A 27,611-nucleotide genomic window follows, 5' to 3' on the forward strand; every position below is an offset into this window, starting at 1 on the left:
TAAAATTTAACCAGATCTCTCCTGTTTGTCCATCATGAAAAGCCCTTCCCAAATACCCTGACTTCTGTCTGATGTCACCTTTGAAAGTAAAAGGTTCAGTTTGGCTCAAATTTGGGGTTTTTAAGGTATTAAAGGAGAATCAGGGGTGTTGTTTCCATCCCAGTTCTGTGGTTTTGTGGGGGGAATTTTGGGGGTTTAAACCAAACCTGGTTGGATCCTGAATATTCCTGGCAGGAGCAGTGGCAGCATCCCCTGGACATCACAGCCCTGGGGCACCCAAAAAACTCTGATAAAACAGGAGACCCCGAGGGGAATTTTGGGGAGGAATCAGAATTTTGAGCTTTTCCTGGATTCTCTGCTGAAGGGGTGTGAAGCTGCTTGTGCTCCTGAAGGGAAACTTTGATTTTATCCAACCCAACCCAGCAGCATCTCTGCCTCAGTGGCAGCTAAACCCGACCTGGAGGGGGTTGAGTTAGGGAAAAAAAACCAAAATGATGCATTTTCAGCCTAAAAATGCTGCTCTGAACAAGCAAAACTTTCCTATTCAGACGATTCGTGGGTGATTTCATTCATTTATGCAAACAAACCCTTCTCAGTGCAGCAGCAGGGGCACAGAAATGCACAAAAACCATCCCTGTGCCAGCAAAAATTTATTTATTGTGTTTTTCTCTGGGTAAACTGACGTTGGCTTTAAGTGTTTGCAACCAGACCTGATGTGAAAACCCAGCTCAGCTCTGTGCAGATCCTTTCCCACCTTGATTTTTTTTTGTGTGTGTGAAGGCTTCTCTGTCTTTGTATCTTTGCATTCTTTGTAAAGGAAATGAAATAAAAGTTCAAATGTTTTTGCCTCTGGCTGCTCAGCTTTTTCTCAGTTTCGACTGTTCTTGGTTTGGTGGGGGTTCAGTGTCAATAAGGAAATGACAAAATCAGATTATTTTGGTTGAAAACTGAACTGGGGACTCTTGAAGGGGAAACTGCAGCTGCTCTAAAACCTTGTGAGGTCTGAATTTAAACTGTCCCCAAAATGTTCCCCAGGGCCTCGGTTACCTGCCAGGGACAGGGATTTGAGGCTCTCAGATTTATGGAAAACCTTTCCCAGCTCCTCAGCAGTTTGTGGGAGCCCTGGCAGGGTGACAAACCCAGCACAAAGATTTAATTTGTTGTTCCAGCAGGATCCAGGCATGGCAGGGCTGAGGAGAGGAGAAGGTGCCTCCAAGCACTGGAATTCCCAAGGAAATTCCCTGCCCAGGGCTCTCTCAGCCCTGGAGGTTCCTCCCTTCAACATCTGCAAGAGAAAAGCTTCAGGAGAATGGAGAGAACACACACATGACCAAGGAGAAATCTAGAATTTATTATCCAGCATTCCAAGTGTTTTATTACCCAACATTCCAGAACAAAGATTCTCTCCTTAAAGTGCTTTTTTCATTTATTAAAATGAGCAACTCCTACCGAGGCTGCTCCTTCTGTGCTGGGTTTGCTTTGGTCCTGAACAGGAAAGCAGCACTGACACTCAGGAGCCCTGGGCAGGAGAAGATTCCTGGGAATCCTCAGCAAACTCCAACCCTGGAGCTCCCAGCACGGCCCCAGCGGGGCTGCAGCAGCTCAGGCTCTGTCACACTCCCTGTCACCACCTCTGCCCTCCCCAGAGGATGTGGGGAGGGTTTTCAGGGATTTGCTGGTGGGGAAGGGGAGCTGGGGGCTGTGGGGGCGCTGGCAGCTCGTGGGGCAGGTTCAGAGCAGGAGCAGAAGCAGGATGAGCAGGGAGGTTCCGTGGGGATCAGTCCTGCTGCACCCGGAACGTCTCGTAGTCCTCGGGGATGGTGTCTGAGCATTGAACAAAGGGAATCAGGGCAGGAACAGCAGGAAAAACAAACTCGGGTCCTGTTTGCTGCCCCATTCCTGTGGCTGTGCTGGTTCCATGTGAAGGACTGGGGAGGGAGGAGCAGAATTGCACATCTGCCTTCCCAGACTCACCGTTGCAGCGGTAGCGCAGGTTGGACCAGATGATGTTCTCCTGGGAGAAGCAGAAAACCCCGAGGCGCCCCCCCCTCATGGTGGTGTCCAGGACAACTCCAGTGTCGGCCACCACCTCAGGACCTTCATAGAAACGAGCCCTGGAGGGGACAAAGCAGAGAGTGACAGGAGCTGCCATGGGGGGGACAAGGCAGGGGGTGACAGGAGCTGCCATGGGGGGGACAAAGCAGGGGGTGACAGGAGCTGCCATGGGGGGGACAAAGCAGAGGGTGACAGGGACAAGGCAGGGGGTGACAGGAGTTGCCATGGGGGGGACAAGGCAGGGGTGACAGGGACAAGGCAGGGGGTGACAGGAGCTGCCATGGGGGGGACAAGGCAGGGGTGACAGGGACAAGGCAGGGGGTGACAGGAGCTGCCATGGGGGGGACAAGGCAGGGGTGACAGGGACAAGGCAGGGGGTGACAGGAGTTGCCGTGGGGGGGGACAAGGCAGGGGTAACAGGGACAAGGCAGGGGGTGACAGGAGCTCAGGGGTCTCCACCCTGGCAGTGGAGCTGGAGCAGCTGGCACAGAGGGAGGGGACCCTGCCCAGGGCAGAGCTCCCTTCCAGACCCACCCTGGGACTCCCCAGAGTGCTGCTGGGTGTGTCCGTGGGCGTGGCTGTGGGTGTGTCCCCAGGTGTGGCCCTGGGCGTGGCTTTGGGTGTGTCCCTGGGTGTGTCCCCGGGCATGGCTGTGGGTGTGTCCCTGGGTGTGTCCCCGGGCGTTGCTGTGGGCGTGTCCCCGGGCGTGGCTTCGGGTGTATCCCCAGGCATGGCCCTGGACGTGGCCCAGGGCGTGGCCCTGGATGTGACTGTGGGTGTGTCCCTGGGCATGGCTGTGGGTGTGTCCCTGGGCGTGGCTGTAGGTGTGGCCCTGGGTGTGTCCCCCGGGCGTGGCTGTGTCCCCGGGTGTGACTGTGGGTGTGACCCCGGGCGTGGCTGTGGGCGTGGCTGTGGGTGTGTCTCTGGGCGTGGCAGTGGGTGTGTCCCTGGGCGTGACCCCGGGCGTGGGCGTGGCTGTGGGCGTGGCCCTGGATGTGACTGTGGGTGTGTCCCTGGGCGTGGCTGTAGGTGTGGCCCTGAGTGTGTCCCCCTGGGCGTGGCTGTGTCCCCAGGTGTGACTGTGGGTGTGACCCCGAGCGTGGCTGTGGGCGTGGCAGTGGGTGTGTCCCCGGGCATGGCCCTGGGCGTGGCTGTGGGCATGGCTGTGGGCGTGGTGGTGGGTGTGTCCCTGGGTGTGGCAGTGGGTGTGTCTCTGGGTGTGGCAGTGGATGTGTCCCTGGGCGTGGCAGTGGGTGTGTCCCCGGGCGTGGCTCTGGGCGTGGTGGTGGGTGTGTCTCTGGGCGTGGCAGTGGGTGTGTCCCTGGGCGTGGCTGTGGGTGTGGCTGTGGGCGTGGCAGTGGGTGTGTCCCTGGGCGTGGCAGTGGGTGTGTCCCTGGGCGTGGCCCCGGGCTCTCACCGGATGTAGCCGACCTGCGGCCGGTGCTGCAGGAACCAGCGGTACGAGGTTTTGTCCTTCCAGCCCGAGTTCCTGGGGTCCTTCCAGAGCAGCTTCACCTGGTCCGTGGTGTCCCCCGTGTGCCACAGGGAGTTCCTCAGGTACTCCCCAGGCCCCGTTTTGGATTTCACTGCCTGGGACAGCGCAGGGCCGGGTCAGGGCGTGCACAGACCCAGCTCAGCTGCTGAGCAGGCAGAAATGGGAATTGCTGCTCTGCCCCTTCACCTTCAGCTGGATGCCCGGCTCTGCCACAGCCCGGAACGGGTTGGCCTGCCAGTAGGTTTGCTCCATCTGCTTCCACATCACCACGTAGAAGCTGGAGCTGTCCTGGTAGCCGAAGATGAAACCGGCGTAGTCGTCGTCCGTGGCCGTGTTGACGTGGAAGGTGCCCTCGAAATCCACCCCATTGAAGGCTGTGTACCCTGGGGGAGCACAGCACAGCTCAGCTCAGCACAGCTCAGCTCAGCAGGGCACAGCTCAGCACAGCTCAGCACAGCTCAGCACAGCTCAGCACAGCTCAGCACAGCTCAGCTCAGCACAGCTCAGCACAGCTCAGCACAGCTCAGCACAGCTCAGCAGGGCACAGCTCAGCTCAGCTCAGCTCAGCACAGCTCAGCACAGCTCAGCTCAGGAGGGCACAGCTCAGCACAGCACAGCTCAGCACAGCTCAGCACAGCACAGCTCAGCACAGCTCAGCACAGCTCAGCACAGCTCAGCTCAGCACAGCTCAGCACAGCTCAGCTCAGCACAGCACAGCTCAGCACAGCTCAGCAGGGCACAGCTCAGCTCAGCACAGCTCAGCACAGCACAGCTCAGCACAGCTCAGCAGGGCACAGCTCAGCTCAGCACAGCTCAGCTCAGGAGGGCACAGCTCAGCACAGCTCAGCTCAGCTCAGCACAGCTCAGCTCAGCTCAGCACAGCTCAGCTCAGCACAGCTCAGCTCAGCTCAGCACAGCTCAGCACAGCACAGCTCAGCACAGCAGAGCACAGCACAGCTCAGCTCAGCAGGGCACAGCACAGCTCAGCTCAGCTCAGCACAGCACAGCACAGCACAGCACAGCTCAGCTCAGCAGGGCACAGCACAGCTCAGCTCAGCTCAGCACAGCACAGCACAGCTCAGCACAGCTCAGCACAGCACAGCTCAGCACAGCTCAGCACAGCTCTGCATTGCAGGGATATCACAGCTCTGCATTGCACAGCTCTGCATTGCAGCACAGCACAGCTCTGCATTGCACAGCTCTGCATTGCACAGCTCTGCATTGCACAGCTCTGCATTGCAGCACAGCACAGCTCTGCATTGCACAGCTCTGCATTGCACAGCTCTGCATTGCACAGCTCTGCATTGCAGCACAGCACAGCTCTGCATTGCACAGCTCTGCATTGCACAGCTCTGCATTGCAGCACAGCACAGCTCTGCATTGCACAGCTCTGCATTGCAGGGATATCACAGCTCTGCATTGCACAGCTCTGCACTGCAGGCACAGCAGGACCAGCACCCACTGGGGGTTTGGCCAGGGGGAGTCTGGGCTCTGCTCTGCATGGATGGAGTCATGAAAGCTGCAGTGAGGGATGATTTCCCAAAGGGAAAAGGGAAATTCTCACCTACAGCCAGGCCAGGGTCGCTGTTCATGGTCTGGACAATCTCCATGCCCTGGGAAAGAGGAATTGTGGATCTTCAGTGCAATTCCAACCACACCAAATTCCCTCTGGTGCAGCTCTGGGATTTGGGCACTGCAGAACCAGGGAGGCTGTGGAGCCTTTTAGGGAAAACCTTCCAGGACTGTTCCCACCTGGAGCTCTCCCTACCTGGGTCTCTTCCCCCACCTGGATCTCTCCCTGGATCTCTCCCCCCAAATCTTTCCCTGGATCTCTTCCCCCACCCCGGGTCTCTCCCTGGATCTCTCCCCCCCGGATCTCTCCCTGGATCTCTCCCTGGATCTCCCCCTGGATCTCCCCCCGGATCTCTCCCTGGATCTCTCCCTGGATCTCCCCCTGGATCTCCCCCCGGATCTCTCCCTGGATCTCGTCCCCCACCCTGGAGCTCTTCCCCAACCTGGATCTCTTCCCCCACCCTGGATCTCTCCCTGGATCTCGTCCCCCACTCTGGAGCTCTTCCCCAACCTGGATCTCTTCCCCCACCCTGGATGTCTCCCTGGATCTCTCCCCCTCTTGATTTCTCCCTGGATTTCTCCCTGGATCTCTCCCCCCCTGGATCTCTCCCCACCCTGGATTTCTCCCTGGATCTCTCCCCCCCTGGATCTCTCCCCACCCTGGATTTCTCCCTGGATCTCTCCCCACCCCGGATCTCCCCCCGGATCTCTCCCCCCAGACCCCTCCCCACCTGGTTGAGCACGATCCAGTTGGGGTCGATCTGGGCGTCCCCCTCGGGGTCCAGCACCACGGTCTGGAAGGCTCTGAAGTCCGTCAGGGTCACCTGGGCGTTCTCGGGGCACACGTCGATCCTGTCGATCACCATGTCCCTGTCGAAGTCATCCTCACACAGGTTCCCCACGCCGTCCCCTGGGCACGAGGAGGAGGAGGAGGGGGAGGAAGGAGCCTGGAGCAGCAGCTCCTGCCCTGGGTTTGCTCAGCACTGGGGGCAGGGGAGGGCACCGGGGCACCCCGAGGGGCTGCAGAGAAACCTGGAGGCTTCTGCTGGCAGAGAAACCTCAAAGGCCACTTCTGGGATAGGGAGCCTGTCCCCAAACTGATCCCAAAACTGACCCCAAACATGATCACAAACCTGATCCCAAACCTGATCATAAACCTCATCACAAACATGACCCCAAACTTAATACCAAACCTGACCCCAAACACGACCACAAAATGGATTCCAAATCTGATCCCAAACCTGACCCCAAACCTGATCTCCACGCTGGCACTGTGACATCTCCAAGTGCCACAGGCCTGGCTTGAGTCACCCAAGAAAACCCCAAAATCCCTGTGGGTTCCAGAGCCTGGAGTGACCCCAGGGATCCCCAAACCCCCAGGGATCCCCAAACCCCCAGGGATCCCAAATCCCCTAGGGATCCCCCAGCCTCCAGGGATCCCTCAGCCCCAGGGATCCCCAAACCCCCAAACCCCCAGGGTTCCCCCAGGGATCCCCCATCCCCCAGGGTTCCCCCAAGGATCCCCCATCCCCCAGGGTTCCCCCAGGGATCCCCCATCCCCCAGGGATCCCCCAGGGACCCCCCAGGGATCCCCATCCCATCCTGACCATCCGAGTCCTCCTGGCCCGGGTTGGGCACCAGCCGACAGTTGTCGGGCCCGGGCGGCCGCAGGTCGGGGATCCCGTCGTCATCGTCGTCCTCGTCACACTCGTCCCCCAGCCCGTCCCCGTCCGTGTCCACCTGGGAGCTGTTGGGCACTGAGGGACAATTGTCCCGAGAGTCCTGGTGGCCATCGCCGTCACTGGGGACAGGGACAGGGACAGGTTAGACAGGGACAGGGATGGGACAGGGACAGGATGGGACAGGGACAGGGTGGGACAGGGACAGGTTAGACAGGGACAGGGACAGGGACAGGGATGGGACAGGTTAGACAGGGACAGGGGACAGGGATGGGACAGGGACAGGGATGGGACAGGGACAGGGTGGGACAGGGACAGGTTAGCCAAGGCCACTAGCCAGGGACAGGGAACAGAGACAGGGGATAGAGACAGGGACACATCAGCCATGGCCACCAGACAGGGACAAGAACAGAGACAGGGACAGGGCCACCAGCCCTGGACAGGGACAGGGACACAGCCACAGCCACCATCAGGGACAGGGACACAGCCATGGCCACCAGCCCTGGACAGGGACAGTGACACAGCCATGGCCACCAGCCCCTGACAGTGACAGTGATAGTGACACAGCCATGGCCACCAGCCCTGGACAGGGACAGGGACAGTGACACAGCCATGGCCACCAGCCCCTGACAGTGACAGTGATAGTGACACAGCCATGGCCACCAGCCCTGGACAGGGACAGGGACAGTGACACAGCCATGGCCACCATCCCTGGACAGTGACAGGGACAGTGACAGTGACACAGCCATGGCCACCAGCCCGACAGGGACAGTGACACAGCCATGGCCACCAGCCCCTGACAGTGACAATGACACAGCCATGGCCACCAGCCCCTGACAGGGACAGTGACAGTGACACAGCCATGGCCACCAGCCCCTGGCAGTGACAGTGACACAGCCATGGCCACCAGCCCTGGACAGTGACAGGGACAGTGACAGTGACACAGCCATGGCCACCATCCCTGACAGGGACAGTGACAGTGACACAGCCATGGCCACCAGCCCTGGACAGTGACAGGGAAAGTGACAGTGACACAGCCATGGCCACCAGCCCCTGAAAGGGACAGTGACAGTGACACAGCCATGGCCACCAGCCCTGTTCCCTGGGCTGGGTCCCTCAGCATGGGTGATCTGAGCCTTACAGGGACCTGTCACAGCAGCATGGGGTGACAATGTCCCTGCTGCAATGGGTGGCCACGTTCCAAATGCAAGCCCACATTCCAAAAGTGGCCCATGGAGCATTAAGGAATTTACTTTGCAGACACCTCGTGTAAAAATGATAAAAGAAGTTCATTGATCAATAGAAACCTGGTTGTGATGACAACTTTAGATTTGGATGACAACTGGGATTGGTTCTTACCTCCAGTGGTCACTTTTTGGGAAGAAAATTCCACCTCTAAACCTTCATTTTTTTATAGGATAATGCCAAGCCAGGCTGTCACAGCCCTTTGGTCTCTTCATCCCCAGGATTCCATGCATAAAAATAGGATTTTAAATTTCTGCAGCTTACCTGTCCTGGTTGGTGTCACAGACATCTCCCACCAGATCGTGGTCAGTGTCTTTCTAGAAAAATAAAAGAATAATTTAAATTTTCTAGAAGAAAAGACAAGAAAGAGAACAGAGAACTGCCAGCAACAGCAGAGCTCCAGTGGGATTTTTTGGGGGAAATTTCTGAGTTTTTGGGGCAGTGCCACCTGGGCAGTGCCAGAGGATTTTGGGGGTGCCAGGACCCCGGGGGTCTGTACCTGGTCAGGGTTGCTGAGGGTGGGGCAGCTGTCACAGGCGTCCCCCACGCCGTCCCCGTCCCCGTCCCTCTGGTCAGGGTTGGGAACTCTCCTGCAGTTGTCCATGGAGTTTTTGATCCCTGGAACCCACAGAAAATCCAGTCATGGATAAAGGAATGAAGTCAGGATTTGGGGGTGGTGTTTGTGGGGATCCCTGGCTGCTGGGAGCAGCTTTAGTGTGAATTTTGTGATGAGCTCAGTTTGCAAAACCAGCCAGGGACAGCCCTGACACCCCCAGCCTGGAGCCAGGAATTTTGAAATTCCCAAATTTCTCCCTTAAAACGGCAGTGATGAGGAGGGTGCGGCAGGGCTGGGCGTGACTGGGGATGACAAAAACAATAACAAATCAAAGTTTCACTCAACCCCACGCTGCCACAGTGCCACCCCGAGCTGGGGGACACGGGCTGCCCGGTTTGTCACCCTGGCCCTGTCGCCAGCAGGGGTCTCACCGTCCCCGTCCATGTCATCGTCGCACTCGTCGCCCCGCCCGTCGCCGTCGATGTCCTTCTGGTCGTTGTTCTTCACCTGCCGGCAGTTGTCACACGCGTCCCCGAAGTTGTCCCTGTCGGCGTTGCGCTGGTCCGCGTTCCTGGTGTACACACAGTTGTCCTGCAGGCACGGGGACAGGCTGGGGACAGGCTGGGGACACGCTGGGGACAGCAGCCCCTCCTCAGGGTGGCCCCAGGCAGGATTCACTCAGGTCCCAGCCCTCGGGGGGTGTCCAGAACTTTCTCTGCCTGGGTTTGTTCAGATCCTCGGAGCAGCCACAGCGAGGCCACATTGGGGCTCCTGAATTCACATTGGGGCTCTTGAATTAACATTGGGGCTCCTGAATTCACAATGGGGCTCCCGAATTCACACTGGGGCTCCTGAATTCACAATGGGGCTCCCGAATTCACAATGGGACTCCTGAATTCACACTGGGGCTCCTGAATTCACACTGGGGCTCCTGAATTCACACTGGGGCTCTTGAATTAACATTGGGGCTCCTGAATTCACAATGGGGCTCCTGAATTCACACTGGGGCTCCTGAATTCACAATGGGGCTCCCGAATTCACAATGGGACTCCTGAATTCACACTGGGGCTCCTGAATTCACACTGGGGCTCTTGAATTAACATTGGGGCTCCTGAATTCACACTGGGGCTCCTGAATTCACACTGGGGCTCCTGAATTCACACTGGGGCTCCTGAATTCACACTGGGGCTCTTGAATTAACATTGGGGCTCCTGAATTCACAATGGGGCTCCTGAATTCACACTGGGGCTCCTGAATTCACACTGGGGCTCCTGAATTCACACTGGGGCTCCCGAATTCACAATGGGACTCCTGAATTCACACTGGGGCTCCTGAATTCACACTGGGGCTCCTGAATTCTCACTGGTATTTCTAAATTCCCACTGGAACTTCTGAATTCACACTGGGATCTCTAAATCCTCGTTGGGACTTCTGAATTCCCATTGGGACCCCTGAATTCCTACTGGGATCTTTGAATTCCCACTGGGGCTTCCTAATTCCAACTGGGGCTTCTTAATTCACCCTGGGATCTTTGAATTCCTACTGGGACCTCCGAATCCCCACTAGGATCTCTGAATTCCCACTGGGAGCCCTGATCTCCCCCTGCAGGACCCCTGGGAACCCAAACCTCAGCGTTTGGGATCCCGTCCCCATCGGCATCATCGTCGCAGGCGTCCCCAATCCCGTCCCTGTCGGCGTCCTCCTGGCCGGAGTTGGGGACAGTCATGCAGTTATCCTGCCAGGACAGAAACACGGGTGTGAGGAACATCCTGCAGCTCCCACAGCACCCACTGGAGCGAGGCTGGGATGGAATTCCCGGAATTCCCGCATTCCCCGGGAGCGGGGCCGCCCTCACCTTGCGGCATTTCTTGTCGGAGCAGCGCTGCTTCTCGTCGGGGACCCCGTCGATGTCCGTGTCCTTCCCGCACACGTAGCCGTTCCCAGCCCAGCCCACGAGGCACTGGAACACGGCACACGCACCAAATCAGCCTCCCCAAATCCAAGGGAAACTCTGCAAACTCAGGGGTGTGAAAGGTGCAGGGAAACATTGCTGGAATTTCACAGCTCCGATGTGACTCTGCTGGGACCGTGAGGAGGCAGCAGCAGGAGCTGCAGCTGAGGACGCTCAGTGGATTCTCCCTGCTCATATTCAGGGAATTCCGAGCCTGGCAGATTGGTAGCGCTCCAGGGAGAACCAAAACCCCAAAAAGCGGGAGAGGGTTGGGGTCGGAGCAGACCCAGGGAGGAGCTCGGGGCAGGGGCGAGCAGGGCGAGCTCCAGGAGAGGGCGGTGGCACAGCCGGGATGGGAACGGGGAGAGCAGAGAGACCCCGACCCCACGGTTTGGGAGCAGACCCGACCCCCAAGAGGCTGGATCAGATCCCAAAAGGGGGAATCAGAGCAGACCCCAACTGTCGGGGGGTTGGACCAGACCCAATTCCAGGGTGGGGGTCGCACCAGGGACCCGACCCCAGTCTCGGGAGGGTGGGAGCAGATCCCAGCCGCAGGGAAATTGGGATTAAACCCAAATCGCAGGAGGGAGAGACCAGACCCTAACCAGCCTCGGGAGGGTGGGATCAGAGCCCGCTCTCAGCAGAGACTGGAACCAGTCCTCATTTGCAGGGGGGCTGGACCAGACCCCAATCTTGATGGAGTGGCACCAGACCCCAATCACAGGAGGGTCAGACCAGACCTCCATCTCAAAGGGGGGGTGGGACCAGACCCCGTCTCTGGAGGGTCAGAAGAGACCCCAATCACAGGAGGATAGGACCAGACCCCAATCTCCATGGGTTGGTATCCGACCCCAATCTCGGGAGGGTCAGACCGACCCCAGTGTCGATGGGGTGCAATCAGACCCCAATATTGGGAGGGTCAGACCCCACCCAAATCTCACACGAGAGTGGGACTAATCTCGATGGGGTGGGATCAGACCCCAATCTCAGGAGGCTCAGACCCAAATCTCACAAGAGAGTGGGACCAGACCCCAATGTCACTGGAGGGTCACACCAGACCCCAATCTCGATGGGGTGGGATCAGACTCTAATCACAGGAGGGTCAGACCAGACCCCAGTCTGGATGGGGTGGGACCAGACCCCAATCTCCATGGGTTGGCAACCGACCCCAATCTCCGGAGGGTCAGACCCAAATCTCACAGGAGAGTGGGACCAGACCCCAATCTCGATGGGGTGGGATCAGACCCCAGTCTCGGGAGGGTCACACCAGACCCCGATCTCGACGGGGTGGGATCAGACTCTAGTCACAGGAGGGTCAGACCAGACCCCAGTACCAATGGGGTGGGACCAGACCCTGATCTCGATGGGGTGGGATCAGACTCTAATCACAGGAGAGTCACACCAGACCCCAATCTCGACGGGGTGGGATCAGACCCCAGTCTCACTGTAGGGTCAGACTAGACCCCAGTTCCAATGGGGTGGGATCAGACCCCAGTCTCACTGTAGGGTCAGACTAGACCCCAGTACCAATGGGGTGGGATCAGACCCCAGTCTCACTGTAGGGCCAGACTAGACCCCAGTACCAATGGGGTGGGTTCAGACCCCAGTCTCACTGTAGGGTCAGACTAGACCCCAGTACCAATGGGGTGGGTTCAGACCCCAGTCTCACTGTAGGGTCAGACTAGACCCCAGTACCAATGGGGTGGGACCGTGTCCCGATCCCGGGAGGGTGACAGCACACACAGCCCCGCGGGGCCGTGCCGGGCACCTGGCAGGACAGGGAGCCGTCCCTCTCCACGATGCACTCCGCCTTCTCGTGGCACGGGCTGATGTCGCCGTTGGGGCAGCGCCGCGCCCCCGGCGCCGCTTGGCTGCGGCAGCCGCTGCTCTGGTCGCCCACGAAGCCCGGCTTGCAGGGCCCGCACTTGTAGGATCCCTGCGGGAAAAAGGGCTCCAAGGCAAATCCCGGCAAATCTCTGCTGCAGCCCTTCCTCGGGGCTCCCACCGCCCCAGGGTCTGGCTGGGGCACTGCCAGGGATCCAGGGAATCTCTGGGAATTCCAGCCCAGACAGGGATTCCTTCCCAGTATCCCACCCAGATTCCCCTTTCGCAGTTTGGAGCCATTCCCTGTGTCTCCATCCCTTGTCCCAAATCCCTCCCCAGCTCTCCTGGAGCCCCTTCAGGTTCTGGAAAGTGGCTCCAAGGTTTCCCTGGAGCTTCTCTTTCCAGCCTGGCCTTGAATCCTCCCAGGGAACAATTCCCAATATCCCAGCCTTGCCCTCTGGCAGTGGGAGCCATTCCCTGTGTCCTGGAATTCCATCCTTTGTCCCAACTCCCTCCCCAGCTCTCCTGGAGCATCCTCAGGCTCTGGAAGGGGCTCTGAGCTCTCCCTCCCCCAGGTGAGCCCCCCCAGCTCTCCCAGCCTGGCTCCAGCCCTGGACCCTCCCACAGCCCCCAGGATTTACCCGGGTGTTGATGCAGATGGAGTTTGGGACACAATTCCTGGCAGCTCCAGTCTCACACTCGTTGATGTCAGTGCACACCTGCCCAGGGAGAACAGGACACACCTTTACCCTCCCTCCAGCCCAAAATCCCAGGATCTGGGTGCAGAAGCAGAGCCCTGGCACACCTCACTAGGCCAGGACTAGAAAGTTTTGCTGCTGACAAGCCTGAGGCAGATCCCAGTAGGATTCCAGCCTGGGACCAGAGCTGCTGGAATATCCTCACTGTGGAAGGGGCTCCATGCATTTGGAAGCTCAGTGGCTGCATCCCATGACCAGCCCCAAATTCCCAGAGTCACAGGTGGCACAATTATCCCTAAAAACCCCAATCAGGCTGGGCTGTTGGGATTTTTAATCTGTCTGGAGCTGTCAGGGAAGCTGGGAGGGGGTGGCAGCAGTTGCAGGAACTCTTTTGTGTCCCAGAAGGAAGGATTCCCATTCCTATTCCCCATTTCCATACCCATTTCCCATTCCCCATTCCCAGGATGGCTCCACATCCCCAGAGGTTTTTGGGATGCCGTTTTTAGGATGCCCAGTTTGGCACAGGGCAGGTGACTCTGGGGTTCAGGTGCCAGGAACATCCTGGGCACTCTCCTCTCCCAACACATGGAATCACAGAATCCCAAAAAAGGGATTGGGAGGGACCTTTAATCATCCCATTCCCACCAATACAGGGAATCACAGAATCCCAAAAAGGGATTGGGAGGGACCTTTAATCATCCCATTCCCACCAATACATGGAATCACAGAATCCCTAAAAAAGGGATTGTGAGGGACCTTTAATCATCCCATTCCCACCAATACATGGAATCACAGAATCCCAAAATGGGATTGGGAGGGACTTTTAATCATCCCATTCCCACCAATTCATGGAATCACAGAATCCCAAAAAAGGGATTGGGAGGGACCTTTAATCATCCCATTCCCACCAATACAGGGAATCACAGAATCCCAAAAAAGGGATTGGGAGGGACCTTTAATCATCCCATTCCCACCAATTCATGGAATCACAGAATCCCAAAAAAGGGATTGGGAGGGACCTTCAAACATGCCATTCCCACTCCCAAGGGACACTTTCCATGACCCAAGGGTGCTCTAAGCTGCCCTGGGACACCTCCAGAGATGGGAATTCCCTCCCAGTGAAGAATCCCTTCCACCTTTGGGCATCATCACCTCACCTTTCCCTCCCGTTTATTTTTTTGACTCCCAGCTGCAGAGGGGAGGGGATTCCCAGTTTCTGAGGACACAGAGGGGAGGGAATTCCCATTTTCTGAGGGACCCAGAGGCTCACCTGTTTGTTGGCCCTGGCAAAGGGCAGCCCCACGCCCTCCAGCAGCTGCCCGGTGAAGCCGGGCGGGCAGGGGTCGCAGCGGAAGCCGGGGCTGGTGTTGATGCACTGCACTTTTGGGAAGCAGGGGTTGGCATTGCACTGGAATGACACACAGGGTGCTCAGGGCTGGGCCAGGAGCCCTGGGGCACCTCTGGGTTTTGGGTGTTTAGTTTTGAGGATGGTTAAAACAACTTAAGTTGCTGTTTCCGCCAGGTTGGGTGGGTACAATGAAACAAAAGGATTTCCAGCTCTGGTTCTCTTCATGCAGCATTATAAGCCTGATTTCTCCTCATAAAAACCCCAAAATTATTGGGAAAATACCAGAGGATTTGAGGTTTGTAACCCTGCTGATTGAATAATTGATTATTCAGGATTCAGCCTCCACCCCGCAGAATTTTCCTGGGATTTGGGGATGGGATTGTGCAGGGAGCAGCTCTGGGTATCCCTGAAGGGCAGGGAGCTGCTCTTGCTTCACCTTTTCCTTCCTGGAATCCTCAGAGTCCAGGGAATTGGACAATTCCCCACCCTGGCCTAGAAACACAACACTTTGTTCACCACTCTCTTTCCAAAATCACTCTGAATGCTTTGCTTCCTCCAGCACTTCATTATTTTCCCTGGATTTTAATGCTCTGTGCTGGCAGATGCATCCCAGGAATAGAGTGGATCCCATATTTTGGACTGACAATCCCAAAATCTCCCATGGAGCAGGTTTTTAAATTGAAATGCCATTGAGGCTCTGAAAGGGTTGGATAATCAAACTTAGGAAAAGGATTTGGGAAGCACAGAACTCAGCAGCCCTACAAAAAAATCCAAGGATGAGCAGAGCTTTGCACACACACAGAGCTTAAAATTGGTGGAATGCCACATTTTCTTTAAAAAAAAAAAAAAAAAATTCCTTTAAAAATACACATTATCTGCCCAGCAAGGTTTGATTTAGGGCAGGAACAAAGCCCTGTGGTTAAGATTTGCTGTTTCAAGGATTATTTGGGAAGTGTTTGATCCCACTCCACACCTCATAAATCTTATCTCTGACAGCTCCTCAGCAAAGGAGGCAGCTCTGGAGTTCCAAACTCCCCTCCCTGTGTGGCACAAACCTTGGGGTTGGTTTTGCTGGGATAAATCCCAACTGGGCTTTCCCTAAATCCTCCTCGGGGGAGGGCAAGGCACAGAATTCCAGAGGCTGCAGGAATTCCAGAAGCTGCAGGAATTTCAGAGGCTGTAGGAATTCCAAAAGCTGCAGGAATTCCAGAGGCTGCAGGAATTCCAGAGGCTGTAGGAATTCCAAAAGCTGCAGGAATTCCTGAGGCTGCAGGAATTCCAGAAGCTGCAGGAATTCCAGAAGCTACAGGAATTCCAGAAGCTGCAGGAATTCCAGAGGCTGCAGGAATTCCAGAGGCTGCAGGAATTCCAGAAGCTGCAGGAATTCCAGAGGCTGCCAGGCACAGAATTCCAGCTGCTGCAGGGACTGTGAGACTTTCCCTGACAACCACCAGGCAAATCCCAAGGAAATGGGGCCAGTGCTGAGGATTCCAGGCTGTCCCAGAGGGGTTTGGGATTTGGATTAGAGTTAGGATTAGGGTTAAGGTTTAGGATTTGGGGTAGGATCTGGGCTGTCCCAGAGGGGTTTGGGATTTGGATTAGGGTTAGGATTAGGGTTAAGGTTTAGGATTTTGGGGTAGGATCTGGGCTGTCCCAGAGGGGTTTGGGATTTGGATTAGGGTTAGGATTAGGGTTAAGGTTTAGGATTTGGGGTGGGTTCTGGGCTGTCCCAGGGGTGTTACCTCGTTGATGTCGCTGCAGTGGGTCCCGTTCCCCGTGTATCCCGCGGGACAGGGTTAGGTTTAGGGTTAGGATCAGGGTTAGGATCATGGTTAGGATCAGGGTTAGGATCATGGTTAGGATCAGGGTTAGGATCAGGTTTAGGTTTAGGGTTAGGGTTAGGATCAGGGTTAGTGTTTGGGGCGTTACCTCGTTGATGTCGCTGCAGTGGGTCCCGTTCCCGGTGTATCCCGCGGGACAGGGTTAGGGTTAGGGTTAGGATCAGGGTTAGGATCATGGTTAGGATCAGGGTTAGGATCAGGTTTAGGGTTAGGGTTAGGATCAGGGTTAGTGTTTGGGGCGTTACCTCGTTGATGTCGCTGCAGTGGGTCCCGTTCCCGGTGTATCCCGCGGGACAGGGTTAGGGTTCAGTGTTAGGGTTAGGATCAGGTTTAGGGTTAGGGTTAGGATCAGGGTTAGTGTTTGGGGTGTTACCTCGTTGATGTCGCTGCAGTGGGTCCCGTTCCCCGTGTATCCCACGGGACAGGGTTAGGGTCAGGGTTAGGGTTAGGATCATGGTTAGGATCAGGGTTAGGATCAGGTTTAGGGTTAGGGTTAGGATCAGGGTTAGTGTTTGGGGCGTTACCTCGTTGATGTCGCTGCAGTGGGTCCCGTTCCCGGTGTATCCCGCGGGACAGGGTTAGGGTTCAGTGTTAGGGTTAGGGTCAGGGTTCAGTGTCAGGGTTAGGATCAGGTTTAGGGTTAGGGTTAGGATCAGGGTTAGTGTTTGGGGCGTTACCTCGTTGATGTCGCTGCAGTGGGTCCCGTTCCCGGTGTATCCCGCGGGACACGCCCCGCAGCGGAACCCGCCGCCGCTCTCGGTGCACGGCACGCCCGGGAAGCAGGGGCTGGGCACGCAGCGGCTGAACTGGGTCATGGTGATGACGGGACCCGTCACCTCCGGGCGCATCCCTGCGGGACAGCGGCGTCAGCAGAGTCCCAGGGACACCACGGGGTGACACAGAGCCACCACGGGGTGACCACAGAAACCAGAACAACCTGGGCTGTCCCAGGGCCACCATGGGGTGACACAGAGCCACCACGGGGTGACCACAGAAACCAGAACAACCTGGGGTGTCCCAGGGCCACCATGGGGTGTCCCAGAGCCACAAGAACAACTTGAGGTGTCACAGGGCCACCAAAACAACCTGGGGTGTTCCATGGCCACCACAGGGTGACCCAGAGCCACCAGAACAACCTGGGGTGTCCCCAAGCCACCATGGGGTGTCCTAAGGCCACCATGGGATGTCCCAGAGCCACCATGGAGTGTCCCCAAGCCACCATGGGATGTCCCCAAGCCACCATGGGGTGTCCCAGAGCCACCATGGGGTGTCCCAGAGCCACCATGGAGTGTCCCCAAGCCACCATGGGATGTCCCCAAGCCACCATGGGGTGTCCTAAGGCCACCATGGAGTGTCCCCAAGCCACCATGGGATGTCCCCAAGCCACCATGGGGTGTCCTAAGGCCACCATGGGATGTCCCAGAGCCACCATGGAGTGTCCCCAAGCCACCATGGGGTGTCCCCAAGCCACCATGGGGTGTCCCAGAGCCACCATGGGGTGTCCCAGAGCCACCATGGGATGGCCCCAAAGCCACCATGGGGTGTCCCCAAGCCACCATGGAGTGTCCCCAAGCTCCCATGGAGTGTCCCAAAGCCACCATGGAATGTCCCCAAGCCACCAGCTCAGCCCTGGGGTGTCCCATATCCCAGCTGAGCTCGTGGCAGAACAGCAGAAGCAAATCCTGGGGGTGAAGGGATGGGAAAAGCCCTGAGAAGGATTTGGGGGAGCACAGACCCCGCAGGTTTATGGGATGTTGGGTGCCCCAGACTCACCGCAGGCATCGCACTCCATCACCGTGTTCTTCAGGAAGGTGATCTCCTTGATCTGCAGGGACAGGACATGGCAGCCAGCGCTTCCCAGAGCAGGCAACAATTCCCAAACAACAGGAATTGAGCCCAGGAAGCAATTCCATAATTCCAGAACAATCAGAGATTGCTGAGACCTCAAGAATTCAGGAATTAAACACAGGAAGCAATTCTCCAATTTCAAAGGGAGCAGAGAATTCCCAGAATTAAACACAGGAAGCAATTCCTCGATTCCAGAGGGAGCAGAGAATTCCCAGAATTAAACACAGAAAGCAATTCCTCAATTCCAGAGCAATCAGAGTATTCCCAAATCTCAGGAATTAATCCCAGAAAGCAATTCCATAATTCCAGAACAATCAGAAATTTCTGAGACCTCAAGAATTCAGGAATTAAACACAGGAAGCAATTCCTCAATTCCAGAGAAATCAGAGAATTCCCAAACCTCAGGAATTAATCCCAGGAAGCAATTCCTCAATCCCAGAGCAATCAGAAAACTTCCAAACCTCAGGAATTCAGGAATTAAACACAGGAATCAATTCCTCAATCCCAGAGCAATCAGAGAATTCTCAAATCTCAGGAATTCAGGAATTCAGGAATTTGGAAACTCAGAAATTCAGAAATTCAGTAATTCGGGAATTCAGAAATTCAGTAATTCAGGAATTCAGAAAATCAGGAATTCAGAAATTCAGAAATTCAGAAATTCAGGAATTCAGGAATTCAAAAATTCAGAAATTCAGGAATTAGGAATTCAGAAAATCAGGAATTCAGGAATTCAGGGATTCAGAAAATCAGGAATTCAGAAATTCAGAAATTCAGGAATTCAGGAATTAGGAATTCAGAAATTCAGGAATTCAGAAACTCGGGAATTTTTTCACCCACCTGCTGCTTCAACAAATCCCGAACTTCCAGCAGCACCCGGTTGGTTTCCCTCATTTCCTGCAGCATTTCAGGCCCGACTTCTCCTCCTAAAAAAACCCCCAAATTATTGGGAAAATCCCAGAGGATTTGAGGTTTGTCTCCCACAATTGACCATTCGGGATTCAGCCTCCACCCCGCAGAGTTTTCCTGGGATTTGGGGATGGAATTGTGCAGGGAGCAGCTCCGGGCTGACACAACCCCCAAAATTCACACTTGGGGAGGGATTTTGGTGCCCAAAATCCCGGAATTTGGGCTGGGGGAATTCCCAAGTGTGGAGAAGGGGGATCCTCCTCTCACCTGCAGCCAGGGAATTCCCGGGGCTCCTGCTCCAGGCCGGCTCCTTGCGAGGGGCAGCGCCTGGGAGCGGCCGGCTGGGATCTTGGGGATACAAAGGAGACGGGAAATCCCGGGAAATGGGGAATTCGGGGCTCATCCCAGGGAAAATCGGGAATTCTGGGGCTCATTCCGGGGAAATTGGAAATTCTGGGGGAGCAGGATGGGCTCCGAGGGGAAAATCGGGAATTCTGGGGGAGCAGGATGGGCTCGTCTCAGGGAAAATCGGGAATTCTGGGGCTCATTCCAGGGAAAATTGGCTATTCTGGGGCTCATCCCAGGGAAAATCGGGAATTCTGGGGCTCATCCTGAGGAAAATCGGGAATTCTGGGGCTCATCCCAGGGAAAATCGGGAATTCTGGGGCTCATTCCGGGGAAAATTGGGAATTCTGGGGGGCAGGATGGGCTCATCCTGAGGAAAATCGGGAATCTTGGGGCTCGTCTCAGGGAAAATTGGCAATTCTGGGGCTCATTCCAGGGAAAATCGGGAATTCTGGGGCTCATCCCAGGGAAAATCGGGAATTCTGGGACTCATTCTGGGGAAAATTGGGAATTCTGGGGCTCGTCTCAGGGAAAATCGGGAATTCTGGGGCTCATCCCAGGGAAAATCGGGAATTCTGGGGGGGCAGGAGGGGCTCCGAGGGGAAAATCGGGAATTCTGGGGCTCATTTCAGGGAAAATCGGGAATTCTGGGTGGGCAGGATCAGCTCCAAGGGGAAAATTGGGAATTCTGGAGCTCATCCTGGGAAAAATCGGGAATTCTGAAGGATTGGGATCAGCTCCAAGTGAAAAATCAGGAATTCTGGAGCTTATGCTGGGAAAAATCGGGAATTCTGAAGGATTTGGATCAGCTCCAAGGGGAAAATTGGGAATTCTGGAGCTCATCCTGGGAAAAATCGGGAATTCTGTAGGGACAAAAACCCCTCAGGATTTTCAGGCTCCAGATGAAACATCCTCCCCCTCTTTATCCCCTTGAACCCCTCAGGATTTTCAGAGCAGCCTAAAAAAAACCCTCCAAAAATCAGAATTGAGACAGCGATAAATATGAGAGAAAAAAGAGTTAAATCATGGTTAAATCAGGGTTAAATCAGGGTTAAATCAGGGTTAAATCAGGGTTAAATTAGAGATAAATTAGAGATAAATTAGAGTTAAAGCAGAGATAAAGCAGAGAGAAATCACAGAGAAATAAGGGTTAAATCAGAGATAAATCAGAATGAAATCAGCATTAAATCAGAGTTAAATCAGAGAGAAATCGGAGATAGACTGGGGTTAAATCATGACTAAATCAGGGTTAAATCAGAGTTTGTTGTGGGTTTAGCAGAGTTAAATAAGGATTAAATCAGAGTTAGATAAGAGTTAAATTAGAATGAAATCAGCATTAAGTCAGAGTTAAATCAGGGTTAAAAGCGAGTTAAATCAGGGTTAAATCCCAGTTAAATCAGGGTTCAATCAGTGTTAAATCAGGGTTAAATTGGAATGAAATCAGAGTTAAATCAGGGTTAAATCCCAGTTAAATCAGAGTTAAATCAGGGTTCGACGAGAGTTAAATCAGGGTTAAATCAGAATGAAATCCGAGTTAATCCCAATGAAATCAGGGTTAAATCAGAATGAAATCCGAGTTAAATCCCAGTGAAATCAGCGTTAAATCAGAATGAAATCCGAGTTAAATCCGAATGAAATCGGGGTTAAATCAGAATGAAATCCGAGTTAAATCCGAATGAAATCGGGGTTAAATCAGAGTGAAACCAGCACCAACTCAGATCAAACCCGAACTTTCCCTTACCGATGCGTCTCTGCTGGCTCCAGCACAGGGGACAGCACAGCAGCAGCAGCAGCAGCGCGGGGGCCATGCCGGGGACGGGGGCTCCGGGGGGCTCCGGGGGGCTCCGGGGGGCTCCGGGGGGCTCCGGGGGGCTCCGGGGGGCTCTGGGGGTGCTGTTCCTGCTCCTGCCGGGCTCTGGGGGATTTGGGGATCCGGGGGATTTGGGGCTCCGCGGGATTTGGGAGTTCTGGGGGATCCGGGGGTCCGGAGCTCTGGGGGATTTGGGGGCTCCGGGGATTCGGGGCTCTGGGGATTTGGGGCTCTGGGGCTCCGGGGATTTGGGGCTCCGGCGGCTCTGGGGGTCGGGGGATTTGGGGGCTCTGCTCCTGCCGGGGCTCCGGGGATTTGGGGGCTCCGGGGATTGGGGTCTCTGGGGATTTGGGGCTCCGGGGATTTGGGGGATTTGGGGCTCCGGGGATCCGGGGATTTAGGGGCTCCGGGGATTTGGGGGATTTGGGGCTCCGGGGATCCGGGGATTTAGGGGCTCCGCGGGATTTGGGTCTCCGGGGATTTGGGGCTCCGGGGATCCGGGGATTTAGGGGCTCCGGGGATTTGGGGGATTTGGGGCTCCGGGGATCCGGGGATTTAGGGGCTCCGCGGGATTTGGGGCTCCGGGAGTTTGGGGCTCCGGGGATTTGGGGCTCCGGGGATTTGGGGGATTTGGGGCTCCGGGTCTCCGGGGATTTGGGTCTCCGGGGATTTGGGGCTCCGGGGGTTTGGGGCTCCGGGGATTTGGGGCTCCGGGGGTTTGGGGCTCCGGGGGATTTGGGGCTCCGGGGATCCGGGGATTTGGGGCTCCGGGGATTTGGGGGCTCCGGGGGTTTGGGGCTCCGGGGGTTTGGGGTCTCCGCTCCGCCGGCTCCCGCAGCCGCCTCTGTGCCCGCTCCCATTCGTGCTTTGCTATTTATGCTCCGCATTCCCGCTGCTCGCTGCCGGGACGTCATCCCTGGCTGCTCCCGCGCGCAGGAAAGAAAAAGTAAACAATATGAGAAACTCATCAGCCGAGGAGCTGAAATCTCCTTTTCATTTTTTTGCCCTTTTTTTTCGGTGCTAAAATAGGGCAGAAAATTCCAGAATTTTTTTTCTTTCTGTGGAATGAATTCCTGAACTTTTTTTTTTTTTTTTTAAATTTTTTTCTCTTCCTTTCCTTTCCTTTCCTTTCCTTTCCTTTCCTTTCCTTTCCTTTCCTTTCCTTTCCTTTCCTTTCCTTTCCTTTCCTTTCCTTTCCTTTCCTTTCCTTTCCTTTCCTTTCCTTTCCTTTCCTTTCCTTTCCTTTCCTTTCCTTTCCTTTCCTTTCCTTTCCTTTTCCTTTCCTTTCCTTTCCTTTCCTTTCCTTTCCTTTTCCTTTCCTTTCCTTTCCTTTCCTTTCCTTTCCTTTCCTTTCCCATTTTTCCATTTTTCCATTTTTCCATTTTCCACAAAAATTCCTCTTTTCAACTCCCCAAAAGCAAATTTCCCCACTATGAAATCAAATCCATTTCCATCAAATTATGATTTTATTCTCAAATTCTATTCCAGAGGGATTGGAATCATTGCATGGGATGTTTTTATTCCTGAAGGGAGGATGAAGTGCAAAAATGAGAGGGGAAAAAAAGTGAAATTTTGCAGCAGGAAACAGAGAGAAAATTGAGAAATTCATCAGCTGTGGAAAAACTGGAAAATTTTCCAACAATCTCCCAAATTCCAAAAAAAATTCCAGGTGGGAGATAAATTTCTGCTGAACATTCCCAGAGTTTGGGAATGGAAATGCAGGAAAAAAAGAAAAAATTAAAAAAAAAAAAAAAGAAAAAGAAGAAAAAATAAAAAACCTGAGAGAGGTTTAGGGAAAGCCCAGGAAATAAAAGCTCAGTCTTCAAAATGTGGCAGCAGCAGGAATTTGGGATATTTCCAGCAAAAATGAGATTTTTTATTTTTATTTTTTTCCTGTTTTTACCTCAGACCTCCCATGCTCCTTGTGGTGAGTCCTGGGGCCACACAAAAATAAAATAAACAAAATATTCCCAGTTTGGCGTCCCAGGAATGCTGCAATTGGTGGATTTGTACTTTATTTTCTTTTTTTTTTATTATTTTGCAGTAAATTCCCATTGGAAATGAAGGAATTTGGACTCAGTGATGTTTGGGCCCAGCCAAGGATTGAAGGATTTGATCCTTGTGGGGTCAAAACTTTGGATTTTTCCCAATTATTATTTTTATTATTATTTTTTAAAATTATTGTTATTATTATTTTTATTATTGCTCTTATTCTTATTCTTATTAAATATTATTTTTCCCCCAATATCTTGGGAAATCTGATTTATAATCTGAATTTTCCAGTAATAAATGAGAAGTGAGTGAAGGAGAAATTCCCTGTCCCACATCCCCAAAACTTTGGAATTTTCCCAATTTTTAGCATGTCATTATTATTTCAATATTATTATTATTATTATTATTATTATTATTATTATTATTATTATTATTATTATTATTATTATTATTATTATTATTATTATTAATAATAATAATAATAATAATAATAATAATTTGGATTTTTGTGATTTTTTTCCCCCTGATGTCCTGAGAAATCTGATTTATAATCTGAATTTTCCAGTAATACAGAAACAAGAATAAAAAAGGGTTTTTTTTTTTGCCAAGAATTTAAGAAAAAATGAATTTTTTTTAATAGTGGAAAAGTTATAAAAGAGCAGAAATCAAGAACTGGAATAGAGGGGGAGGGGACAGGTCACTGCTGAGGGACCCTGAACAAAAATTTGATTTTTGTGAGGAGCAAAAAGACCCCAAAATTCTCATTCTGCAAAAAAAAAACCCCAAAACTTTGGGGCCATGGAATGGGTTGGGTGGGAAAAATTAAAATTGCAATTTAAAGATATCAAATCTTGTTTCTAGATTATTTATTATTATTATTATTTATTTGGAATTATTTGTATTGATTTATTGAATAAATCCATCTAGAGGTATCAAATGGGATTTGTTTTTAATAGATTTTTCAATTTATTATTTATTTTTAATTTTTAAAATTATTTATTTATCAAATAAATCCATCTAGAGATATCAAATGTTATTCATGTATTTTAATAGATTTTAAAATTTATTTTTATTGATCTATCAAATAAATTTATCTACAGATATGAAATGCTATTTATATATATTTTTAATGGATTTTTCAATTTATTTTTATTGACTTATTAAAAAAATCCATCTAGAGATATTGAATGTTATTTCTATATTTTAATAGATTTGAAATCTTATTTTTATTAATTTAGCAAATAAATTCATCTAGAGGTATTTTTATTATATTTAATTTATTCTATTATATTTTATTTTCTATTTCTATTTCTATTTCTAATTCTATTTCTATTTTTTATGTTTTTATTTTATTTCTATTCTATTTTTATTATATATTTAATTATCTCCAGATCAAGTTATTACTACTATTATTATTATTATTATTATTATTATTATTATTATTATTATTATTATTATTAATAATAATAATAATAATAATAATAATAATAATAATAATAATAATAATAATAATAATAATAATAATAATAATTTAATTTATTATTTATTTATCAGATTAACCCACCTGATTCCTTTTTAAATCCTGAATTCCCCAAAAATCATCCCCAAAAACTTTTATTTTTCCTGTCTAAAAAAATCCCAAATTCACAAGGAGCTGATGTGGAAACATCTTAAAAAAAAATTTAAAAAAAAATCAAAATATGGAGTAAAAAATGTTTATTCAATATTTTTTTTTTGGAGTTTTTAGAGCTGACATCACAAATAACAAAAAAATGAAAATATTTTCCATTTCTGTGTTTTGAGCTGAACTCTGCCAAGAGAAGGACAAAAATCAGAGGGAGGAAAATCTGAATTTTCAGCCTTGGAAAGTTCTAAAAAAGAAATGGAAAAAAATCTCTGGTGTGGAGAGAATTCCAGGGGGTGAAAATTAAATTATGGAGGGAAAAGCCCCAAAAATCTTCAATTTTGAGTTTGGGAAAATTTCTCCTGAAGTGGTTCAGGGAGGGTGAAATTCTCAATTTAATTTTAATAATTTTATTTTCTTCCTTCCTCATGGAGATGATTTGTTCTTTCAGAGGGGTTTGGAAAATTCTCCTGGCGTCCTGGAATTGGAATAAATCCAAATAAAGCAAAATTAATCTTAATAAATATTAATAAATAGTAATAAATCTTAATAAATCTTAATAAATCTTAATAAATCCTAATAAATATTAATAAATCTTAATCCTAATAAATCTTAATTCTAATAAATCCTAATAAATGTTAATAAAATCTTAATAAATCCTAATAAATCCTAATAAATCCTAATAAATCTTAAGAAATCTTAAGAAATCTTAAGAAATCTTAATAAATCCTAATAAATCTTAATAAATCTTAATAAATCTTAATAAATCCTAATAAATCCTAATAGATCTTAATAAATCTTAATAAATCTTAATAAAATCTTAATAAATTCTAATAAATCTTAATAAATCCTAATAAATCTTAATAAATTCTAATAAAGTTAAAAAAATCCGGTTAAAGTTGAAAAAATAAGGATAAAGTTAAAAAATTAAAGATGAACTTAAAAGATCAAGGATGAAGTTAAAAAATTAAAGATAAAGTTAAAAAAAAAAAGAATGATAAAATTAAAAAAAATTCAGGTTAAAGTTCAAAAAATTCCAGCTAAAGTTAAAAAAAAGAAAAATCAGGCTAAAGTTGAAAAAATTCAGGATAAATTTGAAAAAAATTCAGGCTAAAGTTGAAAAAATTCAAGATAAATTTGAAAAAAATTCGGGATAAATTTGAAAAAAATTCAGGCTAAATTTGAAAAAAATCAGGATAAATTTGAAAAAAAATCAGGATAAATTTGAAAAAAAATCAGGATAAATTTGAAAAAAAATCAGGATAAATTTGAAAAAAAATCAGGATAAATTTGAAAAAAAATCAGGAATAATTTGAGAAAAAATCAGGATAAATTTGAAAAAAAATCAGGATAAATTGCACAACGGAGCCGCCTCCGGATTTAATTCACTTTGCCACTGATGAAATGGAAAAATGAAGCATTAAAGTGATTTATTTTGAAAGTTTTTTTTTTAAATTTTCCTGAGGAATTGTTAAAAAAGAGACACAAAGCAGATTGCAGCAGCCTGGGACTCCTCCAAATGGATTTATTTCTCCTGTTTGCATCATTTCTATCAATTAATCCACGATTAATTAATTGAAGCCTCGGCAGCTCCAGGTGGATCCTTTTGGAATCTGTTTGTTGGATTTGTGTTTTAGCAACTGAGGGAATTGGGGGTTTTATTTTTGTTTTTTTTTAGGGCAGAAAATTGGGAGAAAAAGGAGGATTCTGTATCCAGCTGTTTTCATAGAGTGGTTTGGGAATTTGCAGGTTGGAAGATTTAAATTGGGAAATTTGGAATTTTTTTTGAGAGGTTTTGGATGGATTTGAGTCTGATGAAGTGGCTTGGGTTGGTTCTAGCTCAGATCACAGAATTCCAGGTTGTTCCATCATGGAATTCCAGGTTTGGGTTGGAAGGATTTTAAATTCCACCCAGTTCCATTTCCATCATGGAATTCCAGGTTGTTCAATCATAGAATTCCAGGTTTGGGTTTGAAGGATTTAAAATCCCACTCAGTTCCATTTCAATCACAGAATTCCAGCCTGGTTGGGTTTCAAGGATTTTAAATTCCACCCAGTTCCATTTCCATCATGGAATTCCAGGTTGTTCAATCATAGAATTCCAGGTTTGGGTTGGGTTTCAAGGATTTTAAATTCCACCCAGTTCCATTTCCATCATGGAATTCCAGGTTGTTCAATCATAGAATTCCAGGTTTGGGTTGGAAGGATTTTAAATCCCACCCAGTTCCATTTCCATCATGGAATTCCAGGTTTGGGTTGGAAGGATTTTAAATTCCATCCAGTTCCATTTTCATCATGGAATTCCAGGTTGTTCCATCATAGAATTCCAGGTTTGGGTTGGAAGGATTTTAAATTCCATCCAGTTCCATTTCCATCATGGAATTCCAGGTTTGGGTTGGGTTTCAAGGATTTTAAATTCCATCCAGTTCCATTTCCATCATGGAATTCCAGGTTGTTCCATCATAGAATTCCAGGTTTGGGTTGGAAGGATTTTAAATCCCACCCAGTTCCATTTCCATCATGGAATTCCAGGTTTGGGTTGGGTTTGAAGGATTTTAAATTCCACCCAGTTCCATTTCCATCATAGAATTCCAGGTTTGGGTTGGGTTTGAAGGATTTTAAGTCCCACCCAGTTCCATTTCCATCATGGAATTCCAGGTTTGGGTTGGGTTTCAAGGATTTTAAATCCCACTCAGTTCCATTTCAATCACTGAATTCCACCCTGGTTGGGTTTCAAGGATTTTAAATTCCACCCAGTTCCATTTCCATCATGGAATTCCAGGTTGTTCAATCATAGAATTCCAGGTTTGGGTTTGAAGGAT

General features: G+C 50.7%; 1 protein-coding gene across 2 annotated transcripts; it reads right to left on the bottom strand.

The window, feature by feature from the left end:
* Nucleotides 1–1,331: 1,331 nt before the first annotated feature.
* COMP (cartilage oligomeric matrix protein) lies at nt 1,332–21,368 on the bottom strand. Of its 2 annotated transcripts, XM_079328435.1 has the most exons (20): nt 21,105–21,191; nt 19,286–19,366; nt 18,950–19,035; nt 18,038–18,089; nt 16,942–17,114; nt 14,346–14,483; nt 13,019–13,096; nt 12,322–12,489; nt 10,458–10,562; nt 10,230–10,337; nt 9,034–9,193; nt 8,546–8,664; nt 8,311–8,363; nt 6,730–6,923; nt 5,854–6,032; nt 5,115–5,163; nt 3,737–3,933; nt 3,473–3,645; nt 1,975–2,114; nt 1,638–1,824 (listed from the first exon to the last, which is right to left on the bottom strand). In XM_079328435.1, exons 1-20 carry the CDS (start codon nt 21,169–21,171, stop codon nt 1,778–1,780), a joined length of 2,367 nt encoding a protein of 788 aa, XP_079184561.1. In that variant the 5' UTR covers nt 21,172–21,191; the 3' UTR covers nt 1,638–1,777. The 2 variants fall into 2 exon arrangements, with proteins under 2 accessions (XP_079184562.1, XP_079184561.1); XM_079328436.1 differs by lacking the exon at nt 19,286–19,366 and having other exon boundaries at nt 1,332–1,824; nt 21,105–21,368.
* Nucleotides 21,369–27,611: the final 6,243 nt, after the last annotated feature.

The sequence above is a fragment of the Erithacus rubecula genome (genome assembly GCF_903797595.1).
Source record: "Erithacus rubecula genome assembly, chromosome: 28".
NCBI lineage: Eukaryota > Metazoa > Chordata > Aves > Passeriformes > Muscicapidae > Erithacus > Erithacus rubecula.

Coding starts and splice junctions, on each gene's coding strand:
- COMP (XM_079328435.1), bottom strand. CDS start 21,171: ATGGCCCCCGCGCTGCTGCTGCTGCTGCTGTGCTGTCCCCTGTGCTGG. Junction 10,563..12,321: donor ACGGCTCCCTGTCCTGCCAG/GTGCCCGGCACG, acceptor GCCGTGTTCCAG/TGCCTCGTGGGCTGGGCTGG. Junction 2,115..3,472: donor CCGCAGGTCGGCTACATCCG/GTGAGAGCCCGG, acceptor TGTCCCCTCCAG/GGCTCGTTTCTATGAAGGTC.